This window comes from Neolamprologus multifasciatus, chromosome 23 (assembly GCF_963576455.1).
Source record: "Neolamprologus multifasciatus chromosome 23, fNeoMul1.2, whole genome shotgun sequence".
Taxonomy (NCBI): Eukaryota; Metazoa; Chordata; class Actinopteri; order Cichliformes; family Cichlidae; genus Neolamprologus; species Neolamprologus multifasciatus.
This window is the reverse complement of record NC_140460.1, coordinates 40,207,560-40,223,236: the sequence shown is the minus strand read 5'-3', so window position 1 is coordinate 40,223,236 and position 15,677 is coordinate 40,207,560. Positions and strand designations below refer to the sequence as shown.

The 15,677-nt window shown below is 39.7% G+C and overlaps 1 protein-coding gene across 3 annotated transcripts; it reads left to right on the top strand.

The window, feature by feature from the left end:
- The first annotated feature begins 4,653 nt into the window (after positions 1-4,653).
- Positions 4,654-15,237, top strand: LOC146492326 (lymphocyte function-associated antigen 3-like). 3 transcript variants are annotated; one of them, XM_085151090.1, is made up of 11 exons: positions 4,661-5,072; positions 5,605-5,763; positions 5,846-5,971; positions 6,096-6,256; positions 6,338-6,446; positions 6,543-6,641; positions 9,808-9,828; positions 10,426-10,446; positions 10,598-10,624; positions 10,717-10,773; positions 11,759-15,237. In XM_085151090.1, exons 1-11 carry the CDS (start codon positions 4,991-4,993, stop codon positions 11,782-11,784), a joined length of 888 nt encoding a protein of 295 aa, XP_085007216.1. In that variant the 5' UTR covers positions 4,661-4,990; the 3' UTR covers positions 11,785-15,237. The 3 variants fall into 3 exon arrangements, with proteins under 3 accessions (XP_085007215.1, XP_085007214.1, XP_085007216.1); XM_085151089.1 differs by lacking the exons at positions 9,808-9,828; positions 10,426-10,446; positions 10,598-10,624; positions 10,717-10,773; positions 11,759-15,237 and having other exon boundaries at positions 4,654-5,072; positions 6,338-6,432; positions 6,541-7,628; XM_085151088.1 differs by lacking the exons at positions 9,808-9,828; positions 10,426-10,446; positions 10,598-10,624; positions 10,717-10,773; positions 11,759-15,237 and having other exon boundaries at positions 4,657-5,072; positions 6,543-7,628.
- The last annotated feature ends 440 nt before the right edge of the window (positions 15,238-15,677 follow it).

The following is a 15,677-nucleotide window of genomic DNA, read 5'->3' as shown; positions in this document are numbered from 1 at the left end:
TTTGCACTTCCACACACAAACTGCAGAGGGCGCCGCTGCTCACTCAGTGGAGGCAGCTTCATGACAACGCTCCTGATTGCATTTCGCTTTTGTGCAAAACAAAACAAAAAAAACAACAAGAACCAAATGTTTAGGAAATACGCAAACTGATTTATTCTGTAAATGTAGAAAATGTCTATGGCTAGTCCGTCTGGGCTCAGTAGTGAGGAACTTGTTAACCTTGTGCAGCTGGCACAGCGTCAACCTGACACCCATGTGCAACGAGTTTGAACTCTTATTGGCTGCCGACTGCGGCCCCGAAGAATACTGAATAAATGCGCATCAGTGTGCTACCCTGAGCAGGGAACACGATTTCATGGAGTTTCTAACATGGAGCAAGGTGAAGGTGACGCTACTATGCAGACTACTGTAAGACTAAAACCAGCTTAATAAAGCTATTTTAACAGCAGGCCTCATGGGTTTTAATTGCAAACTTGACTTTGTAGTCTCAAATGACAGAAATCCTTTTAGCTTTTTTAAATCAAAACGACACTGATATCTAATAACTGTAATAATTCGAGACTTTAAGTTGTTTTAGGGACTTCAGTTTCAAAATGGCTATTCTTGTTTCTCCCAGAGTGAGAAGAGCATCACATCCACTCTTCCATTCAGCTGAGTGATTCCTACAAATCTTAATATTCATTACATTATATGTAGATGACTGGATGAGTGGCTGGATTTGAACAGTTCATTGTAAAAGGCAGAACAGTATTTTGCTATTAATTTAGGATATGTAATCACACTATCAACAATAGGTTTATGAATGGAATTGAACTGTTCCTGTTGCTTTTTCAGATTAAAAAAAAAAAAAAGACAGCAAAACAGCTGTCTGCTAGCTCTCACATTATGAGACATAAATTAGGAATTTCACAGAGATGTGCACATTTGGGTATCAAAAACTGTTTCTCCATTTTTCTCTACTATGTTAAATTACTGCTGTAATTACTAAGAAATCAGCTGTTTCAAATTTAAAAATTTTGCAGTAAACAAATTGTTTTCTGTAGTTTCTTGACAAGAAAAGTGGGAAGCTAATTTCTTTATACGAGCAATACCACCCTGATTTTCATTAGGCTTTAAACTTACATTCAACAAAGTCTCGACATTTAAGACGATTTGTTGGGCCAGAGCAGTCAGCTATTATCAGACTGGCGCTGTGGCAAAACACCACAGTGACCATGATCAAGATACACTTGCCAGTTTCATGGTGTGCACAGTGTAGTAACAGTGCTCTTTCCCGTTGTCTATACAAACTACAAAGAGCGGCGACATCCTGGTAACTCTTGTCTTGCTTCTCATCATCGTCACAGTATTAGTTCCTGAATCAAAGTCAGTCTTCTAGTCTACCAGACAAACAAAGCACATAATTATAAATAAAAGTTCAAAGATTTTATAAATATACACTACACATTTAATATAAACATATAATATATACATTTGTGCTATAATTCCTGTATTTTTGTAATAAAGCTATTGTGGGACTTGGCGGATGTATGTGCACACGTATAAACTAAACACTTGACAACTATAAAAATGTCCTGAAACTGTCAGCAACAGTCAGTGTAGCGAGCTCACACTTCACAGCATGCTGTCGGAGAAACTCTCAGCGTCTCTCTACGAGCCTCACAGACAAAAGCAGAAGATGGAAGCAAAGGTTTTATGATATTAAGAACAACGCGTAAGAATGGATGAAAAAAAAGAACAACAAAGACATGTCATCAGGTTTTCTTGTTGTCGTTTGTTGTTTGCAGCTCGAAAGCTTGTTGACGGAAGTTGCTCAACAGCACCATCACCTGTGCCATGGCATCTGCCCGCATTTTGTCCGGCAACGTCCGCAGCCCCTTTGCGACCACGATTCCAAAGTAGTGCGACTCGTCCAGCTCGTCCCCTTGCACAGCACACATGTCACGTAATGCTGCCATTTTGGAGCAATCCGTTAGCAGGTCTTTTATGGAGGTGGTGGCGTGGTCCTCATCGTGTTCCTTCCTTTTATTAGGCCGGCTTTGTGGGGTCGGGGTGATGCAGCGCCGTGTCGGGCTGCCCTCGGACCTGGAGGGGCTCGGCAGAGTCGACTCCATCAACTGCAACGAAACAGAATGGGAAATTACTAGTCAAGGAAGCATCATCAAGCAGTTATTAACCTTACCATAATGACTGTATTGTATGGACCACATCTCCTCGTCAATGGGCGAAGATGAATTTGCAGAAACATCTGACATGAGGCAATTATTAATAACTTTTTCCAAAAACTTCTTATAAATCCTAATTCTTTTAATTTCCACATATATTATGTTTATTTCATCATCACCTTGTCAATGTAATGTTACATTCTCCATTTGTTTATGTGTATATTCCCGTTTTTCCCATATGTAAATATGGTTCTGTTAAGTGTTTATAAGCAACCAAGTTCTTGTCATCTGATTATACACAGTGCTATAACAAACATATTTAAAACAGCATAATAGATGAACCACACATGTCTGTGCTCTTACTTGTATTTCGCCTCCCTGGCTGCTGTTGTGTGGTGACGGTCCAGGGGATGCTGCAGCTGAACTCTGGGATTTATCGGGATACTAAAGGAAAAAAGCACCAGTGTAAAAATACTGAGATTCAGTAACACCACCAAACACTTCCGCTATGACTGTACATAGCTAAACATACAGGTGAAGGGCATCAAAACATCACACACAAACAGGAACACTTACAGGGTTAGCCATGTCTTCCAGCACCTGGGCCGGCCCTGCGGGGGAGGATGAGAAGACTTCGGGACTCTATTAAGGACACATGAACTGTAAAAACCCCAAACCTTCTTATAGTTTGTTTATTTGTATTTATTTTATTTTTCTGCACAGCTGGATGTTATTGCGTCTCGTACCTCTATTGTGTACCTCGTCACGGCATTCCTGTGTTTCACGTACCCGTCCAGCCACGACAGGGACTTCAGCAGCGGAGGGGTTCTCGCTGGTCTCGCTGACTGGCTGCTTCTGCTGTTGAACTTTTTCTTGGCCCGAACATACCTGTCCCGAAGTTGCTTCCACTTCTCCCGGCATTTGTCCGGCTCTGTCTGGAGGGCGGCTGCTATTTCTTGCCACGACTTGATGCTAACGTGCGGGTTCTTGTAATACTTGTGTCCAGGGTCATAAAGGTTGTGGTGTAACGCAATTTGTTCAGCTAACTGTTCCTCCAAACTTTCGAGCGCCTGCATTTTTGTCCACTTCCGTGAAGCTTTTCTCTTTCCGGGTCAACTCAGTGTTTCAACCAATCAGCATTCGATCTACGTCTAGCGTCATCAACATCGATACGCGCTGTTTTTATTATTATTATTATTATTATTATTATTATTATTATTATTATTATTGTTATTATTATTATTATTGTTGTTGTTGTTGTTGTTGTTGATGTTATTGTTATTATTATAATGTAATTGTGTTTCGTTTAAAGTATTTTAATTTATTAAAATACATCTCATTTTGGGTTGTCTAGATCAAAATATTAAATTTAGCTCCACAAGGGCCTGATATCCCCTAGCAAGGACATTATACTGCTTCTGTTTTATCAAAATTTAAAATGAATGTCTTCATATGTGGCTCTTATTTTTCTTAGAAACAAAAATCGGGTAAAAAAAAAATCTGGTGACTCTTTGTTTTTACATTCATGAGGTCCCAATCAGCCCAAATATCAAAGACAAGTTAAAAATACATGCCATGGAAGAGTCTTAGGAGGTTAAGGATCAGATGGAAATACTGCAGGAAGCTTTGTGATACCTTCACTTTTCTCTGACAGGGGCTCCCAGTCAGTGTGTGTGACAAGTCTACACTGCTAATAATGGACAAACTGACAGCTCAACCACTGAAATGTGGTTAAATATTGATTTTCACCCTAGTCCCTCTGTTATATTTCAAAAGGATTAAAATAATTACTACAGTGTCCCCTCTTTCAGGAAATGTGTGTAGTCTGTTTCAGTTTCATCCTTTTGAAAAGCTCCTTTCTTTATCACCAGGATTCATTAAAACAGGTAGGAACCACAGAGGGATTTCATTGTGTTTGTGATAACCACTAGAACCTAAAACATTGTAAGAAAAAACTATTTAAAAACTCTTTTGGGTGCAATCTACTTGGTTATATTTTCATTTGACTTTTGACAGCATTTTTAAGATTTACTTTTTGTCTTTCGGTTCACTGTTAAATCTTCTTTACTTATATGAAATGAAATGTCTTTTGGCATTTATTTGGGCAGTTAACTTTAATTTCAGTGGTTACTGGGACACAAAAGAGCATTTATATTGTACAATCAACAGTCAAAGTAAATAAAGTGAATGCTGTAATTTAAATAAAGCACTTTAAAAGCAATTTAATAAGACCTGAGATTAAAAAAAATACCTGTAGTACAGCAAAGGGAAGCATTACTCCTCTTTATCAGATTTGAGTGTCCACACATGGGTATGAGAAATGTTGGTCACTAGTAAGTGTGCTGCAATATGAGTTTTTATCTCATAACCACAGGATGCATATTTCTGAAGACGTAAATAAGATTGAATGGAGCTTTTTCTTGGGTTGCAGTAACACATTATTGTCGCCAGGGGGAGAAAATTACGTTTTGTTTTGTTTTTTTAACTTCCATTTACTTTCTAAAAAGTACTTTAACTTTGCTTAACCTCGTTTAAAGTTAGTTTTATTGATATCAAACGCTTTATGGTGATTATCCAACAATATAACCACGTTGTGGGTGTTAGTTACAGAGGCATGTCCGGGTTGCGGCGGGGACTGCCACCCCGCTTTCACTTTCGTCGTTTTTTTCCGCCCTGTGCTGTTCGGTGTTTATGCTAGCTTAACTGTTTATGCTAGCTCGTCTGAACTACTGTGCGTTTAGTTTTTGACTTTGAGTTTATCTGGCATGTTTCTCGGTACTTCCAGCCTGGAGTTTTCGTTGTTTATGACCGTTTAAGTGACGAAGATGTGGCCTTCAGAGACGCTAATCGTGTGGCTCGGCTGTTTGTGTGTCCTCCTAGCTGCCGTGTCTCCTTCGGTACATGCGGGTAAGTCTGCTGTCCTCTTGAAGGATCCTTGAAGCAGCTCGTTTTGTAGCACATAGTGAAAATTGTGTTTTTGCGGAGTGGGTGGGTGTTTTTATGAAAGCCGAATCGTAGTTTAGTGATTTTCCCTGTTTGTGACCCCACCCAGTGCAAACCGGCGTTCACATAGTGTTTTCAGCCAGTTTCATACAGTCAACAAAAGCTAGCACACCAGGACTGAGTCCTTATAGACTCCAGAATAGAGGAGGTGAACTGGAAGCTACAGCTGTAACAGCATGTGTCAAACAACAGGTGATAAATAAGTCAGTTAGCATACAATGAGACAGACAGCAGCACGATGCATGTTTGAAATGCCACAGCAGTTTTATAGAAACGTGTATGTGTGCAGTTTAGCTTTATTCAGAATGAAACTTTCACACTAGTTTAAAGAATTAGTCACTTTTTCCTAAAGAACAGTTTGATCTTCATTATTGAATACGTGACCAGTCACTAATAGAAACTTTAAAGTATTTAATCTGATCATTTATCTGGGCAGATACAGTCTATGGAAAAGTGGGAGGAGAAGCTGTCCTAAAACCACCTGCCAACTCTGTGTCTGGCCCCGTCACACAAATCTCATGGAAAGAAGGTTCTAACAAAGCCATGGAGTGGGAGACAGGTGAAACGAATGCAACAGGCTATCGTCAGTTTCACGGTAAGCTGTGTTAGTGGTGCAGTGGTCCCATCTTTGATTATCAGTGATGAGTTAAAGGTAACAGTATCATATGTGTTTGAAGATCGTGGCCACCTGGACACTTCCACTGGTGTGATGACGATCAGCGGTCTGTTACATAATGACAGCAACAGCTACACACCCGAGATCAACAACAGGCGACTCACTCCAGTTAGCCTCGTCGTCCTCTGTAAGTGGATAAATCAAACTGTGTTCAGCTTATCAAGTAAAACTGAAAGTGTTTAGTATGTTACATCAAAACTAATGAAAGTGAATCACATGATGAATTTTCCTGTTTCCTTTTCTAACAACAGCTCCCGTCCCTGTACCCAGTGTTAACAAATCCTGTGATGAGAGCAAATGTGAGTTGATCTGTGAAGGAAACACAGCCAGAGCCGCTCCAGTCAGCTACACGTGGATGTCAGATGATACTGGGATGCATGTTTCATCTGGGAAACAATATACTGTTCATAAGGTATTTTAAGTAGACTTTAGAAGGTGTGAAGACTTCTTCTCTGTGGTTTCAATTATATTAACAATTTCACTGCACTTCCAGGTGAACAGTTCAATCAGTTATGAGTTGAGCTGTGAGATAAAAAACCCAATCAGCCAGGAGAGAAGTGAACCGATCACCATCTCTTCAGACTCATTCTCTTTGATACCTCGTGAGTTATTTCTGTAAAACACTCCTTTCAAACTTATTAATGCTCCAGGTCATCAACTTTGAAAAGCCACTTACTGCTGCTGTCATTATTTTACAGCATCTGGAGGAGGTCCAAACATTTACACGGGACTTACAGTGCTCATCGTGCTGCTGGTTGTCGTCACACTGCTGGTTGCCTTTCATAAATGGAAAACAGGTGACAAAATAAATACCGTCTTTCATCAGCATATTGATATTCAGTATTGTGATCACCCTGTCCCCCAAACTCATAGGCTCAGATGTAGGGATGGGTATCATTTAGGTTTTATCCGATACCAGTACCAAACCGGTACTTTTGAAACAATGCCGGTGCTTAAAGAATGGAGAACACAAAATTGGTCCAAAAACCTCTCATGTTTAGCTGTTTTTTTGTAAAAAGATAACAATGTTAGCCTTTTCTGCAGCTATAGGGCATATATGGTATCACTCTTGGCTGGAAGCAGCTTAAACAATGGAAAAAACACAAACTTTGTCCAAAAACCTCTCATGTTTAACTGTTTTCCACTTTTTCTTTGGTCATTTTAGCCTTTTTGTCCAGGGTGAAGGGAGTATCTGCCATCAAACAAGAAGACAGCTGCATGTAGCTATGATGGTGTTTGCTAGTTCACCTTACATGCATTAATGTAATAACGTGGTTAGCCTACTCAACGTAAATTACACACGAACAACATTAAGCTACTCACGCAGAGAAGAACGGCTGCTGCTGCATCATCATCCTCATCATTTCTGCTACACTGGCAGGGCTAGGGGCCAGGACTCTCCTCTTCGGGTTTTTGGGGGATGTTGCAAACTCCGGGTCCGACAACAGGCACCACACCCGCAGTAGATGTGCTCGGTGTGAGGTCTCGCAGCAAGCTATCAAATACGGTGCATTTCTCGGCTTTTAAAAAAACGCTATGCGTCGCCAGGTGTTTCATCAGATTTGAGGTGTTACCTCCTTTGACAGTATCACAGTATCAGCTTAAAGCACTTGTTGCAGCTGCTGAGTTTGCATATTTTGCTGTGAAGTACAGCCAGACTTTTGACCGCTTCACTTTGGGCGTTTTTAATCTGTAGCTCTGCTCTAAAAGAACGTACGTACCTGGACCCGCCTACTACGCTTGCAAAGGTAAAATGATTGGCTAGAATCTGAAGTGTATGACAGCTCAGGGGGAAATAAAGCACCAAAATGTGCGCTGCTTTTCGGTCTGGTTACTACCATTTATGCCATAATGGCACCGGATACCGGTACCCATCCCTACTCAGATGCCAGCAGAACATTTTAAAAAATGACCTTGACCATGAAATGAACCTCAATGTAATTCAAAACTACAACAGTCTCCTCAGCTTGCTAATGCTTACAACTTGCTGTTAAAAGACAAGCTAATGCAACATGTTAGGAAAGATGCTCTGTAGTAATTGATTTAAACGCATCGCTGGCATCGAACTTAAACAAAGCATATACACATGTTCACCTCCTCAGCTGTTCGTTATATATATACATATGGCAAAGGTGGCTGCTGAATGAGAAAGAAAGGTGACTAAAGTGACTTTGATGTGGTTATTGGTGCCAGATGAGTATTTCACAAGCTGGTAATCTACTTGGATTTTCAAGTTTTCAGAGCTCTGTGGGTCTAAATGTCTCATTGTTGTCAGTACTCAGACTGCTTCCAGCTGAAGATAACAGCAAGTCAAATAACCTCTCACAACCAAATTATGCTTGAATGTTTCCAGCAACTTGTTGAATTTGTGCCATTAAAATTTCCAGACAGTTTTGAAGGCAACAGATGGCCTCACATTTGACTCTAGAATACTTTGGTATACAGAGGAGTTCATTGTCGACTCAATAACCACAAGGTACCCAGATCATGTGGCTGCAAAACCAACTCAAACCATCACTCTTTCACTATTGTGATGACTTAATTTTCACCAAATGTGGTGCTCAATGGCCGAACTTGTCCACTTCAGTCCAAAGTATATTTTTCTGATATCTTGTGGTTTATTTAGATGCAATTTTACAAACCTAATCCATGCTGCCATGTTCATTTAGAATGAAGACACTTTAATACAAACAACTAGGGCTGCCACAATTAGTCGACTAGTCACGATTACGTCGACTATCAAAATCGTCGACGACTGATTTAATAGTCGAGGCGTCTTTAAAGCTTTGTAAGATCACAAAAGACGCAGGAATAAGTAGTAGGATTTAAGAGTGTAATAACGGACTGAAACAGAAGATGGCAGCACTGCATGTACAAGGATGCCAGCTGCCGTTAAACCCAGAAGAAGAAGAAGCTGTGTCCCATAATTCATAGCGCAGCCCAGCTCAGTTTCCAACAATGGCGGCAGCTAGTTAGTTTTAATATTACTCTTATTATTCTTTCTGTGTCACAAAATAAACGTTTAACATATTTTCAGGCGAGAATGTAGCTGTGTAAACCTCAAATATCTGCTCAGTTTATCAAGACACCACATATTTTCAAAAGCGCTCCCACGTTTTCGGAGACGTCTGTTACCCACTAGCTCGATAGCTAGCCGGGGGCTAGGCTAACTAGAGCCGTGAGAACACCGGACTCCCGGCAAATCGTTTTCAAACCCACCGCCATCTTTCGCTACTCAGGTTAAACATATATAAGTCACTTAGATAACTTAAACATGTTATTGTTTGGCTTTTTTAAGTATTTTATTTGTTCCTGAGTAAATCGGTTTGGCTGAGATTAAAGTTATAGTTTTTACACAGCTGAATAAACGTCAAGCAGACAGCTGATTGTGATAGTTATATAAGAGCAGATGCTGCTGGTGCAATAATCTGTACGTTTTGCGTCCAATGGATGATGATCTGATTAGTCGACTAATCGCAAAAATAATCGGTGACTAGTCGACTATCAAAATAATCGTTTGTGGCAGCCCTACAAACAACACATGTGTTCAGTGTTTTGCTAATTGTACTGTCATGAATTTCAACATTCATCCTGCTAATTGAGACCAGTAGAGTCTGAGATGTAGCTCTTGGGTTTTTTGGAATTTCACGTCTGACTGGAGTGAATTTGTTCAGGTGGAAGACACCTGAATGCTCCAGACCAACACACCGTCAAAACCTCTGATTTTAAAGAGGGGCTCACATTTGCTGGTGATTGATTAATTAGTGCATTTGGCAAAAGGGGATTCAACCCGCTATTAGCGAGTAACAAATTAAGTCGCTAGTGAGTGTAGGGTTTGTCCCGGATCTTTCAGAATAAGGGTTTTTCGTTTAAGTCTATTTGAGGTTGTATTTGAGTTTCATGTCTGATTGATAATGGTGGATCGCTAATCTAATGTTGTCATTTTCTTTTGATTTCTTCCAGGAATGTGGTTTTTTGAAAAAGGTAAGAAGTCTAAAACAAAGTGCTTCCTAAACAAATCTGAAGCTGAAAAGTAAACATTTAGTTTTAATTTGCTGAATTTTATTTGTATGATTTGCTTTGTCAGTTACTCTATTTTAAAATGGTGAATTAGTCGTCAATACTATCTGATATTTTCGGTCAGTTTAAGAATACATCACATGTGATTCATCTTTAGACTGGAGCGTTAGTTTTACAAACCACGTGCCCGTGGTGGATCTTGGTAACAAGAACAACAGGGAGAGACGTGCAGACAGTTTGTGTTGTATGTAAATGATCTGAGAACGTGACTGAAGGAGCGTTTCTCTTCAGTTTCAGCTCTGATGTTGAAACCATCATAGCTGAAGCTTTAACAGAACTGACTGGCTTCATGAAATGCTGCAGCGTTTTAGTGAACGTGGATGTATTTTTAGTTCAAAATCAGATTCTCTGATCAGGCAATGAAATAATAATAGCATCATAAAGAAAATATTGTCCTTTTTTATGATATAAATATAAAGTGTTGGCAGCTCAGTGATGATTACGAACAATCAAACAAAAACTGGTGTCTTTAACTGTCCTTTGCTGTAATTCTCTCTGCAGAGTCCATGCCGTGGGAAGGAGGTCAGTAACAAGTCAATTATAGTCCTTTTTTTAAAATCACTGTCTATTAGAAAGTAGAACTCAGACATACCTGTGGTTCTTCTGTGTGCTGTTTCTTGTTAATCTCATTGTTCTTTATGTTCTGTTTTTGGGGTTTTTTCATCCACTTCAGATTTCTGGAGGAGTGATGAACATCAGAGTAAGTTTCAGCCCAAAACTGTATTTTTATGTTCAGTGGGGCTTTGTGTGGGATTAAAGCTGATGTGTGTATTTCTGTCATTAAAATAACAGGAGCTCCTGCGGCTAACGGCACCACTGCTCAACAACGAAACGATGAAAAAACTGAAGGTAAAACTGTCTCAAACTACTTAAACAGCAGTAAATCACTCTGGGTATTACAGGTGGGAATCACCATACATCCCACGATACGATATTGTTGCAATTTTTAAAAATATTTTGCGATATTCAGATTCTGTACATAAAGGTAAACTTTATCAATATTCATTTTCTCTAATATCAAAGTCTCACACTCAGTCTTTCTCTCATTTCAGTTTTATTGTTGACAAACTGAACGGTTTGTATTACAGTCTAGTCCAACTTAACTGAATCAACCATCTGGTACAATTATAGCTATTCTGAACTATGCAGTTTATGAAAACTATGCAGCCCCTTCAGCAACTGAAGAATTTGAAAGTAAATTAAAACAAAATATAATTTTACATTAAATAAAAAAGTTTTAAACTTAATTAAAATAAAACATGTCTTAAATTAAAATAAGTAAACTGTCATGTTTATTGCTGCCAAAAACAAGTGAAACACATTTGGACAGTGAAGGAATGTCAGGATTCTTGCTCAGAAAAAGGATCAACATGCTCTGAAGTCACAGCACGAAAACTTTTTTGTAACAAAATATCCATTTCTGCTGTCCCTGTATCGATACATTATTAGCAAACAAAATATCACCATACTACACAGTATCGATTTTTTTCCCCCACCCCCCTACTGGGTATTGAGTTTATAAAGGACGTGTTAAGCTCCAGCTCTGTGGTTTGATCCTGGACTCTGTGAAAGTTGCTTCGACTGACTCACAGCTTTAAAAATACTTATTCATCATATACCGTCCCTCAGTTCATTTCCTTTCTCACTTCCTTTTCTGCTCCATGTGAGCCACCTTTCATCTTATCGTCCTCCTCTCACAAATGTATGGTTTAGTCACATGATACAGAGCTGAGAGTTGCGGGGCACCTGAATCAGCCATATTTATAAGGCCTTCAGGTTTTTAACAGCTGTGTGTAACGTTTTTCTTCTTTGTCTTCTTTTTGAAATCTGTCAGAGGAGACGCCAATGACAAACGGCTAAACATCAAGTAAGGACAGGTCAGACGAAAGCTGAGATGATCTGAAAGATCCAAACAGAAAAATGTTTAAGAATGTCAAGAAGTGCAGACGTACAATGGACGTTCACCGGGGGGAGGCTCCAAACCACACAACAATAAAACGAGTTTTACTTGTTTTAATTTGTCTAGAGACTTGAAATGAATGAATCATGTAATATTTTGAAGTCATTTCCATCAGAAGAAGAACACATTTGTGTTCACGACTCCGCTTTGTTCTTCGTGTCCCCTGCATTGTTACTGTGAACACATTTAAAGCGGACAGGAAGTGCTACATGTGTAAAGGCTGATTTACAGCATCGAGTCCTACTCTTAAAAAATGGCTGTGAAGCTGGATTCAATAATATGTGTCTAAGGTTTTTAGTGCCATCTTGTGCCAGTATGGAAAGTGATGTTATGTGGTTGGTGCTAATAGACTTACATTAGTTTATGTTGCTAACTAGTGACAGCTGCAGTGAGTTTATGTTAAAGTACCAAGGATACATCGTCCCCTTTCACTCTGTCTCTTCAGCACTAAGTGGTCGTTCATTATTGGCTGGCTGCACTGAAATATGGGAATCCACCTGTTAGCCGTATTGTTAGGGTTTGTAGAGCACTTTATAAATGAGCAGAGCTTGTTGGAGTCAGGTGGACAAGGACGAGAAGCTTAAGTCTGACACTGCCCCCTTTGTCTTTGATTTTTCCTCCTTTGGTTGGATGTAGACACACGACACACGATCAGCTGGCAGAGCAGATGTTCAGAGGATGTGATCGGCGTTATTATATGCAGTAAAACAGTCTTGCTTTCCTCAAACACACCCAACCAGTTTACAGCATAAGTTACTACATGCCCATCTCAAACACAACGAGTTTCTTATCGAAGCACAGATCAGGAATCCTGAGATCCTGCAGGGGGAACAGAGTGATGTGTAGAACAGGAACGTCAGAGGGAAAGTTGCTGCACTCTTTGGAGTGAGATGATGATGTCAGTGCATTACGTCATACTAGAAGTGGGGAAAATCAAAACCCTAATATAAGTGAAGGAGAGCGTAACATGGAGATTTCTTCCTCTGTGGACGTGCTGATGGATGTTAGGATTTCCAAATGTGCATGGGTAAGAAAAATAGTTATATTTGTAACTATTCTTGTAAAACAGTTCTGTCACTGCTTAGTTCACATATACTAAAGCCGTTTTCCAGTTACCTCAGAAGTTGGATGTTGGAATTAAGGAATGAAGTCAGTACAGCAATATTGCATTCCAGTAGGAAATTTGGGAAAACCAGAGAAACAGGGTTCATTTTGATTCTTAGCAGGATGCAACCATTGCACCCTGTTCAGTGCTGTGAGTATGATTATAAGATTCATCTGTGAAATCACAGCAGTGTCAGTCCAGATTATAAGTTTTACATTTTTACTGCTGTTTACATTCACTTCCGCCATCTTGGATTGTTAAGTCCCAGTTGGTGGGGCTGATCTGACTTTTCAGGTGGGAAATCTGAGTTCAGGATGACAGTTTAGAGCAGAGCTCCACAGTGTAAATCAGCCTTTATAAATGTAGTGTTTCATGTTCGCTTTAATCTGATGTTTAATCTCACATGAAAGTATTGTTTTTTTTGTTGTTTTGTTTTTTGTCCTGCTTAAAGCTGCTGAAGTATTTTAATGACTAGCTTTTACTATTAAAAACACTACAGATGTAGTTAGATGTAAAAAGGTAACTTGAATGAGATGTGACAGGAGTCGAGCTTAAAGCAGATCTCCAACATTTTCCATAGAGGCAAAAAAAAAATTTAAACAATAGCAGGAAACTCAGCAAAGTGCCATTTCCTGTGATTGACTGCATACCTGACACCGAATGGCACGTATTTCACGTTAAAGAGGAATGCTGAGGGGTGATTTATAATAAGAGCCAGGTGTGGTGCAGCCTCACAGTGTGGAGGGGGGGATGTTAAACGGGCAGCTTCTGGGGGCAAAAGGGACGCCATTGTTTGGTTTGGGCCACAGGGTCAAACAACAGTCAATGCTTTGTACAGTTCATGCATGTGTGTGCGCTTCTGGGAAGATTGAAGCTTGGACAAAGTTGTTTTTTATTTACATGTCTTATTATTTCTATTAATTCATCTTCGAACATGGATCTTATTTGACTCGTCTTCTCTGTTACAGTGAATTATTTTTGTCTCACTCCAGCCTACTGTGTGTGCAGAGGATGTTCTGTAGCTGTAGCGTCAGACTTTTGTCAGGCACGAGTAGTGAACTGAAAGTCGGGTATGAGCTGCAGTGCTGCCGCCATCGGTCTTTAACAATCTCCAGATACACTAAAGTTTCCACATCGCTTCATACAACAAGAACTAATATTTGTTTTTATTCCCTTGAATTTGTATTTATTGTGGTTCAGTGTCTGAGGACGCAAATAATGTAAATATATATGTGTTGTTTTTATGAACTATGTTTAATAAAACCTACAAAAATGCAGGTTGCAGTGTTTATGTGTATGCATCACTCTTTTTACCGGTTTTTACTTTCACAAAAGCAGACTGTACACTTCTGATCATTTCCTCTATACCAGGGGTCAGCAACCTTTAGGACCCAAAGAGCCATTTGGACCCAGTTTCCACGCAAAAGAAAACACTGGGAGCCGCAAATACTTTCTGACATCTAAAATGAAGATAACACTGTATATATTGTTTTTTACCTTTATGCTTTGTGTGAACAACTAAAGTAAGTAAAGTTTATTTATTAAGCGCTTTTCACAGACAGGCAGTCACAAAGCGCTGTACACAAATATTAAAATAAACAATACAACCAATAGACATTATACACAATGTAAAGGATCAAATGTAAAGAATGTAAAGAATGTAAAATACGTAGATCAACAAAGGGCTTGTTTGAACAGAAAAGTTTTTAACTGCTTTTTAAAAGAATCCACAGAGCAACTAAGGTGTGTTGCTGATGAAATCCATGAAGTGCTACAGAGAAAATTACATGTTATTTATGTAATGAACACATTTGAACTCTTAAAGAAATATAACAAAAGGAAAGACACCCAGCTGAACTAAAATGATCCAGCAAACAAAAACTGTTGTGAGCTGCCACCCTTATATCTCCTTTGTGCTTTTGGAGCCTTGACCTGACTTTTAAAAAATAATTGAAAAAAAGCTCTATGCTGCTGAAAGATGAAAAATAGATATTTGCAAAATTCTGCCTAAATATGTATTTTACCTGGTTAATGTGTGTGGCGGGGCGTGGTCTGCAGCGCCGCTGCAGGGGAGGCGGACGCACCCAAGCGGCACCCGCAATCACGCCTCGCCGCCTTAACGTCTGTGCTGTTGTGTTGGTGTGTGTCGGGCTGTGAGCTGCAAAGCTACAGCCGGCTGTGTGCGTACAGCAACCGTGTGTGAAAAGTGGTCAATAAAGAGATGCTGAAAAGCGTGTTCATGCAAACATCGTCGGGTCTGCCGTGATATGTTTACAACGGGACTTCTGCTCCTGAACCTCTGCGCACAGCGTCTGCAGATCGGGGCTGTACGAAGTCACTTCCATCTTTACAGGACTGTAAGCTGTCGTCTGTGAGGCGTGAGCGGTGTTTGTTTTTAACATAGTTCACAGTGGAGAACAGCTGCTGACATAATGTGGATCCGAAGATCCATAACTGGCCTACCTGGGGCTGAAAGTCTCGATAAATGCACGGCGTTTCGGCGGGTACACCGGCTTCCGCGAGTGTGACGCTTATTTGAGCGATGAAAAAAGTAAAAAATATAATTTTATTTTTATATTTCAATATCACAATAATCTTCCAATTTAGAACTACAAGTTAAAAAAGAACTAACATAAATAAAATACACTTCAGCTAAATACTTATAATTTATTTTCCCACCCGGAGCCG

Bases quoted from the DNA above. Each gene is read 5' to 3' on its own strand.
- LOC146492326 (XM_085151088.1), top strand. From the start codon at position 4,991: ATGTGGCCTTCAGAGACGCTAATCGTGTGGCTCGGCTGTTTGTGTGTC. The intron at 5,972-6,095 runs GTAAGTGGATAA...TTCTAACAACAG, and splicing joins AGTTAGCCTCGTCGTCCTCT to CTCCCGTCCCTGTACCCAGT. The intron at 6,257-6,337 runs GTATTTTAAGTA...CTGCACTTCCAG, and splicing joins AACAATATACTGTTCATAAG to GTGAACAGTTCAATCAGTTA.